This window comes from Mesoplodon bidens, assembly GCF_964165515.1.
Source record: "Mesoplodon bidens genome assembly, chromosome: 2".
NCBI classification, from domain to species: Eukaryota; Metazoa; Chordata; class Mammalia; order Artiodactyla; family Ziphiidae; genus Mesoplodon; species Mesoplodon bidens.
The window spans coordinates 14,690,940-14,712,442 of NC_138177.1; the positions used below are offsets into that span (position 1 = coordinate 14,690,940).

Sequence of the window (21,503 nt, forward strand, 5' to 3'; positions counted from 1 at the left end):
TTTTATTTTCATCTGAGAAAGGCTATGGGGTTCTTTAGATCTATAACTGCTAGTCATTTTTTTAGTCTAATAGCTATGTACAAAAAATGATAAAGAAACTTGACTAGAAAAATATCAATTCATCATTTTAATATTTCATAACAAATACAATTGGTTTATATCTATGTATGTAGTTCAAATTATTGTATAGAAAATTACTTTAAAGGATTCCAAATAAAAGGAGACTCAAGAAGTTGAAGAATTAAGGGAAAATCCAGATAATTATATTATTATTCTCAAATATCTGGTTAATTTGAAATAAATAGAATTTTAAAATTTCCTTATGTATATGGATAAATGCTTCAGTGCTTTTACACTATATTAAATTTGGCAGTTGTACTATTTTGCTCTGACTTTTTTTTTAAATTACCATTTTGTTTATCAATCTTGCCATAAAAAATGCTAAGGAAAAGGCATTCTAGAAGGTTGACTTGGCTTTCACCTGGGAAACTCCCTTGACACAGAAAAAAATATATTTGAGAAGAAATATGCAACGAAAATAAACATTTTAATAAAATTGTTATCCTTAATACAACTCTTACCATGTACCAGAAAACTCTGTATAAATATTTCATTTAAATTTTCACAACAACCCCTTGTAAAGTAGGCATTATTTTCCTTTTGTAGTAGTTGAGAAATCTAAGGTTTCATAGAATAAAGCATGTTTTCCAAGGAGGCATGAGGGAAAAATAGCAGGTATAAGATAGATATCCCACATGGGATTTTCTTGACCATAACATTTATTGCCATTAAGATTTAGATGTCTTAAATAACAAAATTTATTCGTTTCTTTATTTAAAAAATGGCTGTGAGGGCTTCCCTGGTGGCGCAGTGGTTCGGAGTCTGCCTGCCAATGCAGGGGACACGGGTTCGAGCCCTGGTCTGGGAAGATCCCACATGCCGCAGAGCAACTAAGCCCGTGTGCCACAACTACTGAGCCTGTGCGTCTGGAGCCTGTGCTCCGCAACAGGAGAGGCCGTGACAGTGAGAGGCCCGCACACCGCGATGAAGAGTGGCCCCCGCTCGCCGCAACTGGAGAAAGCCCTCGCACAGAAACGAAGACTCAACACAGCCAAAAATAAATAAATAAATTTATAAAAAAAAAAAAAAAAAAAAATGGCTGTGAAAATATGAGCATGTGTACCTGTGTGTCTGGGTGTGTTTATCTGTATAAGCATGCCATCACCAAGAAACCAAGGCAGCTTTTTAACCATATCATGCAGCAGTGAACTATAGTTTCACACTTCATCCTTAAAAGGGTCCTAGGAGAATTGAATCTAATGAATGTTCCAAGGCCAGATACAGTCATAAAGTTCCCTGTCTTACACTCTACCAGTGTTACCTAACAGTGGCTAAGAGAAAGACAAAGAAACAAAAGCAAAGTGATTTTCCTATGGACAAATTTATTGCATATTATTAAAGAAACACAAAATGTGAAGGGTTTCTAATTGCAATTCAACAAAATAGTTGAAAAAAGGAAAGAATTTAAATAGTTCTTCTGGTGCTGCATTTTCTGTTCATTTTTTTTCATTATTTCAAACATTTATGAAACCTCAATTACTGGATTTAATTTGACAATGCACATTAGCATCTTAAAAAATTAAGATCAAAGGCACTGTAAATTGTTTTTTATGTTGGAATTTCTTTAAAATCCAAATACACTGTGTAAATGGACAAGAAGTGAACAAAACACACAGAAATCTTTTTTTTTTTTTTTCAGATAGTACAGAGCAATTTCTTCTGAATCACGAATAACAGGGAATAAACTTGGCTAGGCTAAGGGCAGAAAAAATATTGTACTAATGCTAATTAACATGCTAAGAATATGGAATTTATGCAAGTATTTTTATTTTAAAAATATTCTACTTTATCAAATTCGTCCTTTTTTTTGTTTTATTATATGAGCAACCTAGAAAATTTTTAGGGTGAACCAGACCACATTCAAGACTATAGAGCATATTTGTCATAGGAAACATTGAATGGTATTTCCCTATGTGCATGAAAATCAATGATATTAAATATGTAAGTGGTGAAACAAACAGGCTTCTCTTTCTAAAAACCAAGAGTTATCATTAAGCAATGTTGTTAGGTGAAGAAAAAAAAATTGACTCTGGAAAATTAACTCTTTGATTTCTTCCAGCAAAAGATTTAAAAATAGAGATCATAAATTTTTTTGTTTCAATGAAATATTTGCTATAACATTGGGCTTCAGATAAAGAATACCTTTAAGTGATATATATACACACAATTTGGCTGGATTTTGTTGAACATCGTATTATGATTTAATGATAATTCTGGCTTTTAAGATTGATTCCTAGATTCCTTAAATCAAGGACACATTCAAAAGAATCATCATCGGGCTTCCCTGGTGGCGCAGTGGTTGAGATTCCGCCTGCTGATGCAGGGGACACGGGTTCATGCCCCGGTCCGGGAAGATCCCACATGCCGTGGAGCAGCTAGGCCCGTGAGCCATGGCCACTGAGCCTGCGCGTCCGGAGCCTGTGCTCCTCAACGGGAGAGGCCACAACAGTGAGAGGCCCACGTACCACAAAAAAAAAAAAAAAAGAATCATCATCAACAAAAAGTTGAATCTGTAATATCTTTCATGATTGTGATAGATATCCAGAGCTATCTAGAATACTCAAATATGTAATCTCTTAAGGGCATAACATGAAATTGGTAAAAAAAAAGTATTTCAGAAATCAATTGAAGACCATGGGTTTTAACTTCTTGGCAACACAGTTGACTTGTTCTAAATAAAGACATTGTTATTCAACCCCAGTAATTAGAGATGGATCATTGACTTGGGAAAAGTGTTTTTATACTGAGCACAGGATAAAGAAAAAGACAAAAAGGAGAAAATAACTCTGTGCTTTAAGTTGGAACTGAGTCTAGGATGTGTGAGGCCGTGGGAGAGTAGGGTTTTACAATCCAATTCGGTTTCTTCCTTCCCATCAGGCATTGTGGAATTTGATTCCTTCAGGTCAACATCGCCTACTATCCATACAAGACATAGATTGATAACCATGTCCCCCTTGTTTAAAGTTACCAGAACATCAGGAGACAGAGTGGGACCCAGTTTAGTAGCCAGGACCACAATATGCACTTTATGTTTTTGAAAAAGTCTCAGTTTCAAGCTCATGGGATGTGTTCTTTTGTTTCTTTTTCTTTTTTGAATGGAGAAGAAAGGCTGGCCTATTGCCATTCCTGCTTTTAAGAGTAAGTAACCATCAGAGGGGTCCAGGCTATAAAATACTTAATGGCAATAAAGACTACAGCTCAGCTCCACTGATAGATGATGTTAGCAGCTTGGAAAGCAACCAATCTCTGAAGCGAAACGGGAGGTGTGAGCAAAAATAAGGAAGCAAAAAATTAAATGGTAGAGCTGTTTTTCAAGGTAATATTTATAGAATACACTCTTCAATGAAGACAAAATGCATTAAAATGACAGGCCATTAGGAAAGACTGCCAAAAAATATCTAAAATGAATGAGCATTTCCCTTAAAAGAAGCTAAATCTAATCAATCAAGAAATATGCACAAGAGTCAAATGTTATGTTTTGAAACTAAAGAATGTCATGCTGGTCTATGACAATTATGTTCAATCAATTGGGTTTTGAAAATTATATCAGTAATAAAAAATACAATTTTGTCTATCTTTCAACTACAAATGAAATGTAGGTAGATATAGATTTCTGAAATGTGGATATCAAAAGCTGATATTAATGTAATTTTAAATACTGTTCTTATTAATATATCATGCTCATGAAATTAAAATATATTATTCTAATGGATGAATCTATTAAATTCTAATAAATTCATACACTCACCAGTGGGCAAACAATCTTTTAATTGATTAACATACTTGTTGGGAAGCAGTGTTGACATATTGTGGCAGTTATGAGCTTTTAATTATTTTCACTTTTTAATCATAAACTTACTCAAGTGGTCAAGTTCATTACTTGGAAGAAAAACATCCACTTTAAGTATGTCACTACATTAGGCAAAATTGCATGTATGCCTGCTCAGCTGGTCAACTTACCTTTTGAAATTTCAGTAAAATGTAGATTCTGTCCTTCACTAGACCTATGTGCAGTCTTGAAATTTATGTTGAATATAAAATCCTACTAACCCTTAATTGATATTTTATAAAAAGAAACTCTCCCATCCAACTTGAAAGGCTAGCTGTGCAGAGTTGCCTATTCATTGTCATCTGACATTTAATACATTTCCAGAATGTAAATTCATACACTCACCAGCGGGCCCAGAGCACAACCTTTGGCCGTGCAGGCTTGGACTCTGAAGGAATGTAAGCTCCAAGGAGCAAATCCAGAAGCATGACAGCTGAGTTCTGAGGAATTGTGAATTAATATACCATCAAGATATAGTCTGTAACTGGTGATAACACCTGGGAAGATAATAATTGCCTTTTAGTATGACTGTTAGACAATAGCAAAGAATGTCTTAAAAGAAGCAAGCACTTCTTGATATGATTTCTAATTTCGTGGAATCACAGTCTCTCCCTTAGTCTAACCCCTGTCTCTTTCCAAAGGATAAAACCGGCTTTAAACTCTTGAATATCAAAATGTTAAGCTAATTCATATAGAGACACAAATAGAATCCAAGAGTCCCAGTATAGGAATCTTTCTATTGCATCACGTTAACTGCTGTCATTGGTGTTCCATATAAAAAATGAATAAATTAAGTACATTTATAATTTGTATTGCTTTCTAAAATGATATCCTAATAGATGTGCTTTAGAAGTCCAATGACCTTGTTGGGTAATGCATTGTGTGTGACTCAGGATGTGTCAGGCACTGTTCCAAGAGCATCCTCCTTTTCAACTCTCTCCTCACAGCACTACTATAATAAAGGCAGTATTATTATCACCATTTCATAGATGAGGAAAATCAGGCACAGATAGCTTAGGTAACTTGCTCAAGGTCACAAAGCTCGCAGGTTTCGGAGTAAGGATTTGAACCTAGGCGGTCTGGCTCCAGAGCCCATGCTCTCAATTACAACACTGAATCACCTAAACAGAAAGCCTTGGCAATTTGCATGGATTACATTTATGAGACACTCATGGATGGGTTAGAGAAACTATGATTTGCTAGATTTAATGATCAACAAATTTACTTCAGAAGTTATGTACATTTTCATGAAATCAACTAACAGAGATTTGAGAGACTGAATGGCTAATATATCATTTATATGGCTAATATAATCATTTGATTTATTGCATACAAACATGCATTAAAAGGAAGTTAGGGATCTCTGTTCACTGGAAATACAGCATCCCCACACTCATTAAACATTATACTGGGGGAAACAGAACTTTGCTTGCATGCTAAATTAGAACCTCTTTCAAACTAAAATGAATTTCACAGTGGCCTCCTGGGTGTGTCCTTGAGGACTTAACTGTTCATCTCTCAGATAGCCTTCCCTGAGGACAGATGTTGGGTGCCTCTCCACTAGTGCACAGCCCATCTTCATCATAGTATTTACTTTCCCACTTCTCACATTATTAGTATCATTATTCCTTATTTAATTGCCTGACATTGCCAATGGGCTACAGGATCCCCAAGGCAATCTTGACTCTTTCTCACCTGTGTATTTCTAGAGCTTAGCACTATGACTAAAACATAGTAGGTACTTAAAAAATATTGACTGAATGAATACATTAATGTATATGCAGCATAGGAATAAAATACCAGCATCCAATACAGAGTGAAAATTCAAGACAACAGGAAAAAGATACCTAGATACCTGAAATGTGAAAAGAAACTTGCTAGAAGGTTGATATTATAGAATAGCTCAAAATCAGGATTTAGAGAAGGAATGAGTTTTGAAACAAAGACTCTAGCAAAATCAAAGGTCATCAAGAGAGTCCCTGAGAGATGGCTTCCAGGATGCCTGACTCTCAGCCTTATGAACAGCAGATCTGGTCTTGTGAATGTCCTGAAAGTAGATCAAACCTTCATCCGTCATCATATTAGGGACAGCTTCACTCTGGGACTCATTATACCAGGAGACTTTTCGCAAGCGTCCCTCTCTCCTGGGAAGGAGTTGCTCACTTCTAGAACCTGTTCACAGTGGTCTGGCAGCTCCATCATCTGTGAAATTATGGAATGCTGTGCCTGTTGTCAGAATATCTCTCACAATGCTGCTTTTGATTAAGAAACCAGTTTATAGCAAAAGAAGGAGGAAGTGAACTAACTCTAACTATGGAAGTTATCCATCTTACAATATACCTCATCAACCCATAGTCTGGGAGACTGCCGAAATGACCTCTGGAAGCCTACCTTACAGCCCAATCTGAGAGATAACATCCTGTGGATCTGGAGTTCTTATAGGATGCTACGTCTGCTTTGAACAAGGAACCTGTATTTGATGCTGGTTTTTCTATAGTGAGAAAATGTTGGGCTCAAGAGAAGGTAGTCAGCGTATTACCTCTCACTATTATACTTCATATGCTACACAAACTATTCGTGCTTTCTCTACTCACAAAGAGGAATACTTATATCATGGGGCATCACCAAGGTACCAGTAAATTAGAAACTGAGAATATTATTGACACCTGGCAATTTGGGATCCTCGTGCAACTAGATCAACAGGCAAAGAAAAAATGACTATGTGGAAGGAGGAATTAGCTTCCTTCTGCATGCTGACATTCTGGACTTTCCCAAGGACATCCCTGTGTCTGACCAGATCCGAACATGTAACTTTTAAAAGTCTAAAGTAACTTAAGCCACAACCACTAAGGACACAGACCTTTTAGTAGTACACATTTGGTTGCATCGCTAGGTCAAGAATCCCAAACAGATGGGCAACTGGCTGAGAGCAAGGGGAAGAAGTTGTACATATCAACTATGGCCTCAACTAGTTATAGAAACAAGAATTGTGGATGTTATTTTTTATTTCGTGCTTATTACATAGAGATTTGTATGTAATAACGAATTTTCCCTCCTCCTTTTCCCTATTGATTTATATTTAAAAAGTTCGTGGGTTTTCGTTTATAGTTTAGTTTTTAAGTTGTAGAATATCCATGTGGGTTGTATCTAAACTGAAAGGGGAATTAATACCACCCAGATATGACTATAGTGACAGAGGGTAAGAGCATCTTCATCTGTCCAAAGCAGAGTAGTATCATTTGGGGTGGAAGCATGCAGTGATTATCGTCAGTAGTGGAAAGTAACAGAAGGTAGAAGAGTGGGCATCGCTGCTGAATAGCTCAGCTGCTTATTCATCTAAGTCATCTGATCACAGCTCTACATCCACACTTCTAGTCTGCTCTGTGCACTGAGCCCAGCAGCCAGTACATTACATTTGTAGCTCTCTTGCTGGTTGACTTTCTAGTAAGTTTCACCAAGAGGAGGTATTGCTAGAAGGGCAGAAGCAGGAAGAAAGAAAACATCCAGCTTCCAGCGCCAAGAGCAGAGGCCTTTGCTGACTGTCACTACACAGCCAAGCAGGGGACACACCACGCAGTCCGGACATCACAAGCTCCTCTTCTGCATTTGCAGCTTCTTCAGTAGTGGAATCTCGGTGGCTCTTGATGGTTCAAGCATCCAATTCAAATCAGCAGATCCAGCAGCGGGCCCAAAGCTCAGCTCCTGCCCAGGAAACTAAGCACCTTGCTGGCAATCACGCTTTTTGTTCTTCTGGTATCCACCTCCTTCTCCCTTTTTTTTTCTTCCAGTCCTTCCAATGCTCTTGTAACCAACTCCTTGTACAATATTAAATACAGTCTCTCTTGAATACCTAACACATTTTCAATTTGACCAATTAGATCTTGATCAATACATCCTTTAGGATGAAAGCTTTTTAAAATTTAAATGAGCTACTACTTTAAAAAGCTAGTGCTTTGACCCATTTTCCTTTCTGAAGATAACTCTGTACCATGTCTCTTTCCGAAAGCAGGTCCACTTCCCTTATTTCCCAATTTTTTGAGAAAGTGTCTTCATTTTACTATCAGGTACCACTCTGGCTCCACCAAAAAGTGCAGCTGCCAGCATCTGTTTTTCGTTATTCTAATGTGACCATCTATGGTAACTCAAAGAATACTTATAGAGAGTATTTGTTTTAATGCCATTTAATACTTGACACACAAAAGCACAAATGAATTAAAGCTAAGAAATGAGAGGTACATAGTGAGAAACCAATTAGCACATGGAAAATTTAAGAGAAGAAAAATAGATTAAATCACACTAATAATATAATAATAAAGACAAGAAATTATTATATGCCAGGCACTCTGCTAAGCAATCATTGTATGTGATGGGCACACAATGTGCAAATCACTTATGTTATTGCACTTATGTGCAAATCACATGTTGCAGAAGCTCTTAAAGAAATTTTAAGACTCCTGAAACTCTATCTTCTTGATCTGCTTTTCAACATTGAAACAGAAAGTACCCAAGTCAATATTTCCCTTTTCTTACATAATTGGGGAACAGAGAACTTCTTTTCTGCTGGGATTATGTGCATAATATCTCATTTATCTGACATAATGGGAAATGAGATATTTTATAGGAGTTAATTTTCGTTATAACTCAATCTCATCCCTGAAGCACAAACTTAAAAATCTTAACAATTTTTGAAGGAAATCTTTCCAGCAAGCACTACTCACTTTCCTATAGTTTCACACAGACAATAATGAATATAAGTGAATCATTCTGTGATGATTCAAACTGTGCATTACAGGCATCAGAGACTGTATTCGCTAATTCAATGATACCCTCCAAGACTGAGGAGATAGAGGATACTTACCCAGCTCTTCCCCTTAACACCACTCAGTGGCTACACTTCCTCAAGTCTAGTGTCTCCTTTTTGAGTTCTCCACTCTCCCTCAGTGATAGGCTCTCAAAACTAACTTCTTTGTTTTGTCTACTTGACTCTAACAAGTCAGCCCCTAGCAAGCTCTGCTGAGAAACTATAACCATGACATTTAGAACTTTGGATAAAGAAATAATAGACAGGGGGTTTTCCAGAAGATGGCGGAAGAGTAAGACACGGAGATCACCCTCCTCCCCACAGATACACCAGAAATTCATCTACACGTGGAACAACTCCTACAGAACACCTACTGAACGCTGGCAGAAGACCTCAGACCTCCCAAAAGGTAAGAAACTCCCCACGTACCTGGGTAGAGAAAAAGAAAAAAGAAAAAACAGAGACAAAAGAATAGGGACAGGACCTGCACCAGTGGGAGGGAGCCGTGAAGGAGGAAAGGTTTCCACACACTAGAAGCCCCTTCACGGGTGGAGACTGTGGGTGGCAGAGGGGGGGAAGCTTCGGAGCCGCAGAGGAGAGCACAGCCACAGGGGAGCGGAGGGCAACGCAGAGAGGTTCCCGCACAGAGGATCTGGGCCAACCGGTACTCACCAGCCCAAGAGGCTTGTTTGCTCGGCCGCCGGGGCGGGCAGGGCTGGGAGCTGAGGCTCGGGCTTCAGTCGGAGCACAGGGAGAGGACTGGGGCTGGCGGCGTGAACACAGCCTGAAGGGGCTAGTGCGCCACGGCTAGCCGGGAGGGAGTCTGGGAAGAAGTCTGGAGCTGCCGAAGAGGCAAGAGACTTTTTCTTCCCTCTTTGTTTCCTGGTGCACGAGGAGAGGGGATTAAGAGCGCTGCTTAAAGGAGCTCCAGAGATGGGTGCGAGCCGCGGCTAACAGCGAGGACCCCAGAGATGGGCGTGGGACGCTGGTGCTGCTGCTGCCGACGCCAAGAAGCCTGTGTGCGAGCACAGGTCGCTGTCCACGCCACCCTTCCGGGGAGCCTGTGCAGCCCGCCACTGCCGAGGTCCCAGGATCCAGGGACGGCTTCCCCGGGAGAGCGCACGGCACGCCTCGGGCTGGTGCAACGTCATGCCAGCCTCTGCCGCCGCAGGCTCGCCCCGCCTACGTGCCCCTCCCTCCCCCCAGCCTGAGTGAGCCAGAGTCCCCGAAGCAGCTGCTCCTTTAATCCCGTCCTGTCTGAGCAAAGAACAGACGCCCTCCGGCGACCTACATGCAGAGGCGGGGCGAGATCCAAAGCTGAGACCCGGGAGCTGTGAGAATAAAGAAGAGAAAGGGAAATTGCTCCCAGCAGCCTCAGAAGCAGCGGATTAAAGCTCCACAATCAACTTGATGTACCCTGCATCTGTGGAATACATGAATAGACAACGAATCATCCCACATTGAGGAGGTGGACTTTGAGAACAAGATTTATGATTTTTTCCCCTTTTCCTCTTTTTACAACGAATTATACCAAATTGAGGAGGTGGACTTTGAGAGCAAGATTTACGATTTTTTCCCCTTTTCCTCTTTTTTTGAATGTGTATGTGTATGCTTCTGTGTGAGATTTTGTCTGTATAGCTTTGCTTCCACCATTTGTCCCAGGGTTCTATCTCTCCGTTTTTTTGTTTGTTTTTTTAAATTTTTTAATAATTATTTTTTTTATTTTAATAATGCTATTATATTTCATCATACTTTATTCTATTTTACTTATCTTCTCTCTTTCTCTTTTTCCTACCTTCCCTCCTTCCTCCCTCCCTTCTTTCTTTCTCTCTTTCTTTCTTTCTTCTACTAATTCTTTCTTTCACTTTTTCTCCCTTTTATTCTGAGCCGTGTGGATGAAAGGCTCTTGGTGCTGCAGCCAGGAGTCTGTGCTGTGCCTCTGAGGTGGGAGAACCAACTTCAGGACACTGGTCCACAAGAGACCTCCAAGCTCCACATAATATCAAACGGCGAAAATCTCCCCGAGATCTCCATCTCAACACCAGCACCTAGCTTCACTCAACGACCAGCAAGCTACAGTGCTGGACACCCTATGCCAAGCAAATAGCAAGACAGGAACACAACCCCACACATTAGCAGAGAGGCTGCCTAAAAACATAATAAGGCCACAGACACCCAAAAACATACCACCAGACGTGGACCTGTCCACCAGAAAGACAAGATCGAGCCTCATCCACCAGAACACAGGCGCCAGTCCCCTCCAACAGGAAGCCTACACAACCCACTGAAACAACCTTAGCCACTGGGGACAGACACCAAAAACAATGGGAACTACGAATCTGCAGCCTGCAAAAAGGAGACCCCAAACACAGTAAGATAAGCAAAATGAGAAGACAGAAAAACACACAGCAGGTGAAGGAGCAAGATAAAAACCCACCAGACCTAACAAATGAAGAGGAAATAGGCAGTCTACGTGAAAAAGAATTCAGAATAATGATAGTAAAGATGATCCAAAATCTTGGAAATAGAATAGAGAAAATGCAAGAAACACTTAACAAGGACCTAGAAGAACTAAAGATGAATCAAGCAATGATTAGAAACACAATAAATGAAATTTAAAATACTCCAGATGGGATCAATAGCAGAACAACGGAAGCAGAAGAATGGATAAGTGACATGGAAGATAAAATAGTGGAAATAACTGCTGAAGAGCAGAATAAAGAAAAAAGAATGAAAAGAACTGAGGACAGTCTCAAAGGCCTCTGGCACAACATTAAACACACAAACATTCGAATTATAGGGGTTCCAGAAGAAGAAGAGAAAAAGAAAGGGACTGAAAAATATTTGAAGAGATTATAGTTGAAAATTTCCCTAATTCGGGAAAGGAAATAGTTACTAAAGTCCAGGAGACACAGAGAGTCCCATACAGAATAAATCCAAGGAGAAATACACCAAGACACATATTAATCAAACTGTCAAAAATTAAACACAAACAAAACATATTAAAAGCAGCAAGGGAAAAACAACAAATAACACACGACGGAATCCCCATAAGGTTAACAGCTGATCTCTCAGCAGAAACTCTACAAGCCAGAAGGGAGTGGCAGGACATATTTAAAGTGATGAAGGAGAAAAACCTGCAACCAAGATTACTCTACCCAACAAGGATCTCATTCAGATTCAATAGAGAAATTAAAACCTTCACATACAAGCAAAAGTTACAAGAATTCAGCACCACCAAACCAGCTTTACAACAAAGGCTAAAGGAACTTCTCTAGGCAGGGGACACAAGAGAAGGAAATTACCTACAATAACAAACCCAAAACAATTAAGAAAATGGAAATAGGAACATACATATTGATAATTACCTTAAATGTAAATGGACTAAATGCTCCCACCAAAAGACACAGATTGGCTGGATGGATACAAAAACAAGACCCATATATATGCTGTCTACAAGAGACCCACTTCAGACCTAGAGACACATACAGATTGAAAGTAAGGGGATGGAAAAAGATATTCCATGCAAATGGAAATCAAAAGAAAGCTGGAGTAGCAATTCTCATATCAGACAAAATAGACTTTAAAATAAAGACTATTAGAAGAGACAAAGAAGGACATTACATAATGATCAAGGGATCGATCCAAGAAGAAGATATAACAATTGTAAATATTTATGCACCCAACATAGGAGCACCTCAATACATAAGGCAAATACTAACAACCATAAAAGGGGAAATCGACAGTAACACACTCATAGTAGGGGACTTCAACAGCCCATTTTCACCAATGGACAGATGATCCAAAATTAAAATAAATCAGGAAACACAAACTTTAAATGATACATTAAACATGATGGACTTAATTGATATTTATAGGACATTCCATCAAAAACAGCAGAATACACATTTTTCTTGAGTGCTCATGGAACATTCTCCAGGATAGATCATATCTTGGGTCACAAATCAAGCCTTGGTAAATTTAAGAAAATTGAAATTGTATCAAGTATCTTTTCCGACCACAATGCTATGAGACTAGATATCAATTACAGGAAAAGAGCTGTAAAAAATACAAACACATGGAGGCTAAACAATACACTACTTAATAACGAAGTGATCACTGAAGAAATCAAAGAGGAAATTAAAAAATACCTAGAAACAAATGACAATGGAGACACGACAACCCAAAACCTATGGGATGCAGCAAAAGCAGTTCTAAGAGGGAAGTTTATAGCAATACAATCCCACCTTAAGAAACAGGAAACATCTCGAGTAAACAACCAGACCCTGCACCTAAAGCAATTAGAGAAAGAAGAACAAAAAAACCCCAAAGTTAGCAGAAGGAAAGAAACCATACAGATCAGATCAGAAATAAATGAAAAAGAAAAGAAGGAAACGGTAGCAAAGATCAGTAAAACTAAAAGCTGGTTCTTTGAGAAGATAAACAAAATTGATAAACCATTAGCCAGATTCATCAAGAAAAAAAGGGAGAAGACTCAAATAAATAGAATTAGAAATGAAAAAGGAGAAGTAACAACTGACACTGCAGAAATACAAAAGATCATGAGAGATTACTACAAGCAACTCTATGCCAATAAAATGGACAACCTGGAAGAAATGGACAAATTCTTAGAAATGCACAACCTTCCAAGGAAGGAAGAACCAGGAAGAAATAGAAAATATGAACTTACCAATCACAAGCACTGAAATTGAGACTGTGATTAAAAATCTTCCAACAAACAAAAGCCCAGGACCAGATGGCTTCACAGGCAAATTCTATCAAACATTTAGAGAAGAGCTAACACCTATCCTTCTCAAACTCTTCCAAAATATAGCAGAGGGAGGAACACTCCCAATCTCATTCTACGAGGCCACCATCACCTTGATACCAAAACCAGACAAGGATGTCACAAAGAAAGAAAACTACAGGCCAATATCACTGATGAACGTAGATGTAAAAATCCTCAACAAAATACTAGTAAACAGAATCCAACAGCACATTAAAAGGATCATACACCATGATCAAGTGGGGTTTATTCAGGAACGCAATGATTCTTCAATATACGCAAATCAATCAACGTGATACACCAATATTAACAAATTGAAGGAGAAAAACCATATGATCATCTCAATAGATGCAGAGAAAGCTTTGACAAAATTCAACACCCATTTATGAGAAAAACCCTGCAGAAAGTAGGCATAGAGGGAACTTTCCTCAACATAATAAAGGCCATATATGACAAACCCACAGCCAACACTGTCCTCAATGGTGAAAAACTGAAACCACTTCCACTAAGATCAGGAACAAGACAAGGCTGCCCACTCTCACCACTCTTATTCACATAGTTTTGGAAGTTTTAGCCACAACAATCAGAGAAGAAAAGGAAATAAAAGGAATCCAAATCGGAAAAGAAGAAGTAAAGCTGTCACTCTTTGAAGATGACATGATACTATACATAGAGAATCCTAAAGATGCTACCAGAAAACTACTAGAGCTAATCAATGAATTTGGTAAAGTAGCAGGATACAAAATTAATGCACAGAAATCTCTGGCATTCCTGTACACTAATGATGAAAACTCTGAAAGTGAAATCAAGAAAACACTCCCATTTACAATTGCAATAAAAAGAATAAAATATCTAGGAAAAAACCTACCTAAGGAGACAAAAGACCTGTATGCAGAAAAGTATAAGACGCTGATGAAAGAAATTAAAGATGATACAAATAGATGGAGAGATATACCATGTTCCTGGATTGGAAGAATCAATATTGTGAAAATGACTCTACTACCCAACGCAATCTACAGGTTCAATACAATCCCTATCAAACTACCACTGGCATTTTTCACAGAACTAGAACAAAAATTTTCAAAATTTGATTGGAAAAACAAAAGACCCCTAATAGCCAAAGCAATCTTGAGAACGAAAAACATAGCTGGAGGAATCAGGCTCCCTGACTTCAGACTATACTACAAAGCTACAGTAATCAAGACAGTATGGTGCTGGCACAAAAACAGAAAGTTAGATCAATGGAACAGGATAGAAAGCCCAGAGATAAACCCACGCACATATGGTCACGTTATCTTAGATAAAGGAGGCAGGAATGTACAGTGGAGAAAGGACAGCCTCTTCAATAAGTGATGCTGGGAAAACTGGACAGGGACATGTAAAAGTATGAGATTAGATCACTCCCTAACACCATACACAAAAATAAGCTCAAAATGGATTAAAGACCTAAATGTAAGGCCAGAAACTATCAAACTCTTAGAGGAAAACATAGGCAGAACACTCTATGACATAAATCACAGCAGGATCCTTTTTGACCCACCTCCTAGAGAAATGGAAATAAAAACAAAGATAAACAAATGGGACCTAATGAAACTTCAAAGCTTTTGCACAGTAAAGGAAACCATAAACAAGACCAAAAGACAACCCTCAGAATGGGAGAAAATATTTGCAAATGAAGCAACTGACAAAGGATTAATCTCCAAAATTTATAAGCAGCTCAGGCATCTCAATAGCAGAAAAATAAACAACCCAATCCAAAAATGGGCAGAAGCCCTAAATAGACATTTCTCCAAAGAAGATATACAGCCTGCCAACAAACACATGAAAGAATGCTCAACATCATTAATCATTAGAGAAATGCAAATCAAAACTACAATGAGATATCATCTCACACCGGTCAGAATGGCCATCATCAAAAAATCTAGAAACAATAAATGCTGGAGAGGGTGTGGAAAAAAGGGAACACTCTTGCACTGCTGGTGGGAATGTGAATTGGTACAGTCACTATGGAGAAGAGTATGGAGGTTCCTTAAAAAACTACAAATAGAACTACCATATGACCTAGCAATCCCACTACTAGGCATATACCCTGAGAAAACCATAATTCAAAAAGAGACATGTACCAAAATGTTCACTGCAGCTCTATTCACAATAGCCCAGAGCTGGAAACAACCTAAGTGTCCATCATCGGATGAATGGATAAAGAAGATATGGCACATATATACAATGGAATATTACTCAGCCATAAAAAGAAACGAAACTGAGCTATTTGTAATGAGGTGAATAGACCTAGAGTCTGTCATACAGAGTTAAGTAAATCAGAAAGAGAAAGACAAATACCGTATGCTAACACATATATATGGAATCTAAGGGAAAAAAAATATCATGAAGAACCTAGGGGTAAAACAGGAAGAAAGACACAGACCTATTTGAGAATGGACTTGAGGATATGGGGAGGGGGAAGGGTAAGCTGGGACAAAGCGAGAGAGAGGCATGGACATATATACACTACCAAACGTAAGGTAGATAGCTAGTGGGAAGCAGCCGCATAGCACAGGGAGATCAGCTTGCTTTGTGACCGCCTGGAGGGGTGGGATAGGGAGGGTAGGAGGGAGGGAGACGCAAGAGGGAAGGAATATGGGAACAGATGTATATGTATAACTGATTCACTTTGTTATAAAGCAGAAACTAAAAAGAAAAAGAAAAGAAATAATAGACAGTTACTGAGAGAAGGGCTCAGAGTAAGATGAGCACATGGCAAATGAGCTGAGAATGAAATTAAGTGACATTTGTGACAGTTAATTCAACTGCTCACTTTTATACAATTCAGGATGCATAAGGAGTGGATGAGAGTGAAGTCCAGACTCAGGGCAGGTGAGATCTCACACTCATACTCATACACACACACACACACACACACACACACACACAGTTACCCAGCTTTCTTAGGTGACCAATATTCAACAGTACTTGTAGGATGCTAAAAGATTTATAGGGCTAAAATATCAGTTGTAGAACCAGTGTGCACTGGATAAATACTGTTAGCCCTTTAAGTCATTTTGGAAACTCTTCTCTACTTCATCCACCACACCAACTCCATCCTCAGTCCTGTAGACCTTACATCCCAAATTGATCTTTCCCCATCTCTATATCCATGGCCATCTAGTCCATTCTGCCACCATTTCGTACCTAAGAATTATAGCCACCTAAGCGTTTTGATGCATTATTCATACTCCCACAAAATTTATTCTTGATAATACAGTCAGAAGGGTAGTTTTCAAAACACATATCTGATCACGTCACATGCAATCAGTGATCAATCTGGTCTTCACCAGTACTAGCAAGATGAGTTTCCTGTCCCAGAACCAGGAAGATGGGGCCACCATAAGCATGTTGTGAGGATGAAACAGACTAGCGGTGTTGACCTCTCTGGGTTTTCTGCCTTTTGGTCTTACCAGCCAATCACCAAATCTAAGGTCAGACCAAAGTGGGATACTATTGTGGTTTAGAGCTGGAATCCACCTGTGCCCCCATCCCCCAAAAAAGCCTAAGACAAGGCGTTTCCTCTGATCTGATTTGGGCAAGGCCATTAACTATAAAATCTTGAATTAAGGACACAAAGACAAATTTCCTGGTAAATTGTGGACAATAAGAGATACCATTTGAAAAGCACACTCCATTTCTTGTCAAGACAGGGAAGCAAATTTCATAGCTTGTTTTTATTAGCAAATGTTTTGATATCAATAATAATAGTATGATATGAAACACTGTATAATTCAGTTCTCAAAACATACATTAAGTAATAAGTCTAAAATATCTCTTAACACAACAATTTTTATTGACCTCAGATTCCCAAAGTGAGGTACAAAAACTAGTGAATATAATCTAGTGGACATTTTAAACATAGCCTAAGAAGACACTTTCTTTCTTTGACTAGAGCACAGGACATGTATGGATAGCTTTGGGAAAAGTAAAATGCTAAGTTCTTAAAATGCCATGTAAATATTTTCGAAATTATAAAACAATTATTAAAAAATGTACTGAACACTTACTTTGAGTTGGACAACAGGTGGCATGCTTATATGAATTATTTCTGTTAACTTTGACAACACCAAGAAGTTAGAACTGTTAGTTGCCTTGTTATGGAGATGAGGGAATGCAGTCTTAGAGAGGCTAAGCTACTTCCCAAAGTCATACAAAGATAAATTCAGCAGTGGGATCTGGCAATCTCATCCCACTGCTGCCACTACTCCTGTTACCCATTTCCAGCCTAATTTTCTCTTCTAAAATATGCAGGAATTCCACTCAAATTAAGAACTGATGAACATGCTCTAGCCCTAAAAGCAATGTGGATGAGCCTAATGAAAAAATTAACATATATTTTTTGAAAGTCCATTACCTGAAAGGTACTATGCTTGGTGCTTTGGGGTACAGAAAGAATAAGAAATAGTATCTACCTTTATGGAAGTAAAAAAAGGGTTAAACACAGGTCTAACTAAATAACAATCCAAGAGTTAGATGAGTGATAAGCACCACAAAACCTTTATGCCCAACAAATGGTATAGACAGTAAGTACAGAAGCTTCTAGCAGGGAACAATCACTCTGGATAAAGCGAGTACTAAAAGCTTTTCAGAGCAGCCAAGTCTTCCATGCAAGGAAGCTGCGTCTTCCATAGATTCTTCCATAAATGGTACAAGGTGAAAAGGCAATGACTCAGGAAGATGGCCCTGGTAGGGAAATGATATTTACCAATGTGTGGAAGGAAGCAAGTGCAAGGTATAATGAAGATATCCTGAATAGACCAGTATTTTCTTGTTGCTGTAATTGGTTGAAGTCTAATAGAAAATAAGGATTCAAAGGGAGTTAGGGCTTGAATGCTGCTCCAAGAAGTTGGGATTTTATGATGCACAGGAGAATCATTGATGCTTTTATGTACTGACTAGGGGCATAATGAAAGTCTTATTGAGAAAAATTATCCTAGAATGACATATATAATACTGGTGTAGGGAAGACCATGGCGGTAGGGAAAAGTAGGACAGATGAAAATATCAAAAAGAAAAAATAATATTAATAATTTTTAAAGCCACATTTTTCTGAATGTATCATAACTAGTTGTAACCCAGGCAGGGATGTGGAAATGCCACATTTCAGCAGTAGCGCGTGGCATATTCTAAGAGAAATATCTTTAACGCTTTTATATATAGCTGACCTTTGAACAACATGGGTTTGAACTGCATGTGTCTACTTATTTGTGGATTTTTTTCAATAAATACAAAACTACACATTCTGAGGTTGGTTGATTCCATAGCTGCAGAACCGCAGATAGGGAGGGCTGACTATGGGGATCTGAGCAGCTGCGGATTTTGGTACCTGCAGTTGGTCCTGCCAATCCCTCACGGATGCTGAGGGAGGACTGCACGTGGATTTTCTGTCACATCACCCTTACTGCTCAAGGGTCAACTGTACTTTCTCTTTTTTAATAAAACAAACATGAGCTTAAGACTGGGATGTGTTAGACTAAATATGGTATAACAACGTCACTAGTCGAAGAGAGAGGTATCTATATAAGAAATGGACTGTGAAATTCCAAATGAAAAAACTCATAAAAACCTAGCTTGCCTCTATATTAATGGTTTAAAAGGGATTGATTTGCATTTGAGGATTAAAAAAGAAAGTTATGGGTCTGTTTTGTATCTTGACTGTATCAGTGTCAAAATTTTGGTTGCAATAGTGTACTATAGCTTTGGAAGATGCTGGCCATTAGGGGAAACTGGACAAAGCACACATGGGCTCTCTTTGCATTATTTCTTACAACTGCATGTAAATCTAGAATTATCTCAAAAAACAACATTTAACTAAAATACAAAACAAAAACTGTTGTGTAGGGAAGCATGACAGAAGAGGCAAACACTTGAAAGGCAGGGGAAGTTGATGCTGAAAAATAACAACTGTATTTATGGTTTTTTTTTTTTAGAGTTTATATATTTATTTATTTATTTGTTTTTAGCTGTGTTGGGTCTTCGTTTCTGTGCGAGGGCTTTCTGTAGTTGCGGTGAGCGGGGGCCACTCTTCATTGCGGTGCGCGGGCCTCCTCACTATCGCGGCCTCTCCGTTGTGGAGCGCAGGCTCCAGAAGCGCAGGCTCAGTAGTTGTGGCTCACGGGCCCAGCTGCTCCACGGCATGTGGGACCCTCCCAGACCAGGGCTCGAACCCATGTCCCCTGCATCGGCAGGCAGATTCTCAACCACTGCGCCACCAGGGAAGCCCTGTATTTATGTTTTAATCAGATACCTTAGTCCTCAGGAAATACCCATGAAAGCAGAAAGAGTTTCACTTTTCCTTTACAGATGAGAAAAACAGGTTTGAGAGAGGTTTGCTAACTTGGCCGTGATGGTTGGCACTGAAGTATTCAGACTCCACAGGGCACCAAACAGGATACTCGCCAGCTTCTGGGGGTCTATTTTTTCCCTATCTTTTAAAAATTATGTAATAAAACATAATATAGAAAAGTGTGTAAAATATGTTATATTTTTAAAACAAGTTAAAAAGCAAAACTCCTATAACCATCGCCAAGATTAAAAAAATAGAATATTGCAGCACCCTGCAAGTGTCTTAGGAGTCCTTCATGATTCCAACCCTTCCCCCCGCCACAGACAACTAGATTGACTTTAAGAGCCATTTTCTTGCTTTTCTACCTAAGAATGCATCCCTAAACAAAGCAACTAAGTTTTGTGTGTTTTCTACTTTGAATTAATAAAATCATATTTATGCATTTTTTGCATCATTTTTTGTTCAACATAATATGCACCAGTTCTATCCATGCTGTTGAGGGTAGCCATACTTTGCTCATTTCCATGGCTGTATAGTATTCTTGTATGGCACAATTTATATATTTATTCTATTGTTGATATTTAGATGGTTTCCACATTTTGGCTGATATATCAATGTAGCTATCATCATTTTTGCACATGTGTCCTGAGTCTCATGTGTACAAGTTTCCTAGGGTATAGATACTGGAGTGGAGTTGTTGGGATATATTCAATTGTCTAGTAAGACAATGCTCAACTCTTTTTTAAAGTACATCAATTCCCATTACCACCTATAGTGCCTGTGAGTCCTTATTGTTACATATCCTCAAAAAGACCTTGTATAGTCACGCTGTTAAATTTTTGCCAGTATTTTTTGCATAAAATGGTGCTTTGTTTTGGTATTATTTTATTTCCCAGCTTATTAAAGAGACTGAGTACATTTCCTTATATCTATCAGCCATTTAATTTTTTTTTCTTTTGTGAAATGCTTTTTCAGATCTTTCCCCAGTTTATTATTGATTCCTAGGAATACTTTATATATTGTGGATACTGGTCTTCTGATAGTTACATGTGTTGTAAATATCATATCCCATTCTGTTACTTATCTTTTCAGGCACTTAGTTTATAGCATATTTTGATGAAAAAAAAGTTCTTAATTTTAGTAAACCTTTTATCAATATGAAGTTACCTAATTATCTCTAATAATCCTGTTTGCCTGAACATCTCCTTCGTCTGATATTAAAGTAGCTATACCAGCTTTCTTTTCTTTTTTTATTCCTTACATTTTAATTTGTTTTAGTTTGAGAAGGAAGGGGTTAGCAGCTGATCCAGGGGCCTTTCCCCTAGCCTTGGGGACTCCTGAGGCTCTAACTTGGCTGAATCTTTCTTGCTACACTACCTCAAGATAAACCAGAATCCATCTGAGCACTGTGTACTGGACCAAGCACCTGACCTCATTGTCAATGTTGTTTATAAGTAATGGTTAGCTGGCATTGATGAGATGCAGTAGCACCGAAGAATGCACACTAGTCATGTACCTGGTACCCTCATGGTGGGATAGAGCTGTGGTTTTATTCAATAACTTTCAAATAAGCTTTTAGAAAAAATGAGGGAGAGCTATATATACTGACATGAAAAGATGCCTACACCATATTTGT

At 38.5% G+C, this 21,503-nt stretch overlaps 1 protein-coding gene across 2 annotated transcripts in view; it reads right to left on the reverse strand.

The window, feature by feature from the left end:
* The window catches only part of USH2A (usherin), a gene marked incomplete at both ends in the record, with an annotated part of 794,746 nt that overhangs the window by 346,073 nt on the left and 427,170 nt on the right, over window positions 1–21,503 (reverse strand). For both annotated transcript variants that reach the window (XM_081220997.1, XM_081220996.1), the window contains one exon: window positions 4,295–4,446. In XM_081220997.1, coding sequence (XP_081077123.1) covers window positions 4,295–4,446 — 152 coding nt within the window. The remainder of the gene's footprint in view (window positions 1–4,294; window positions 4,447–21,503) is intronic.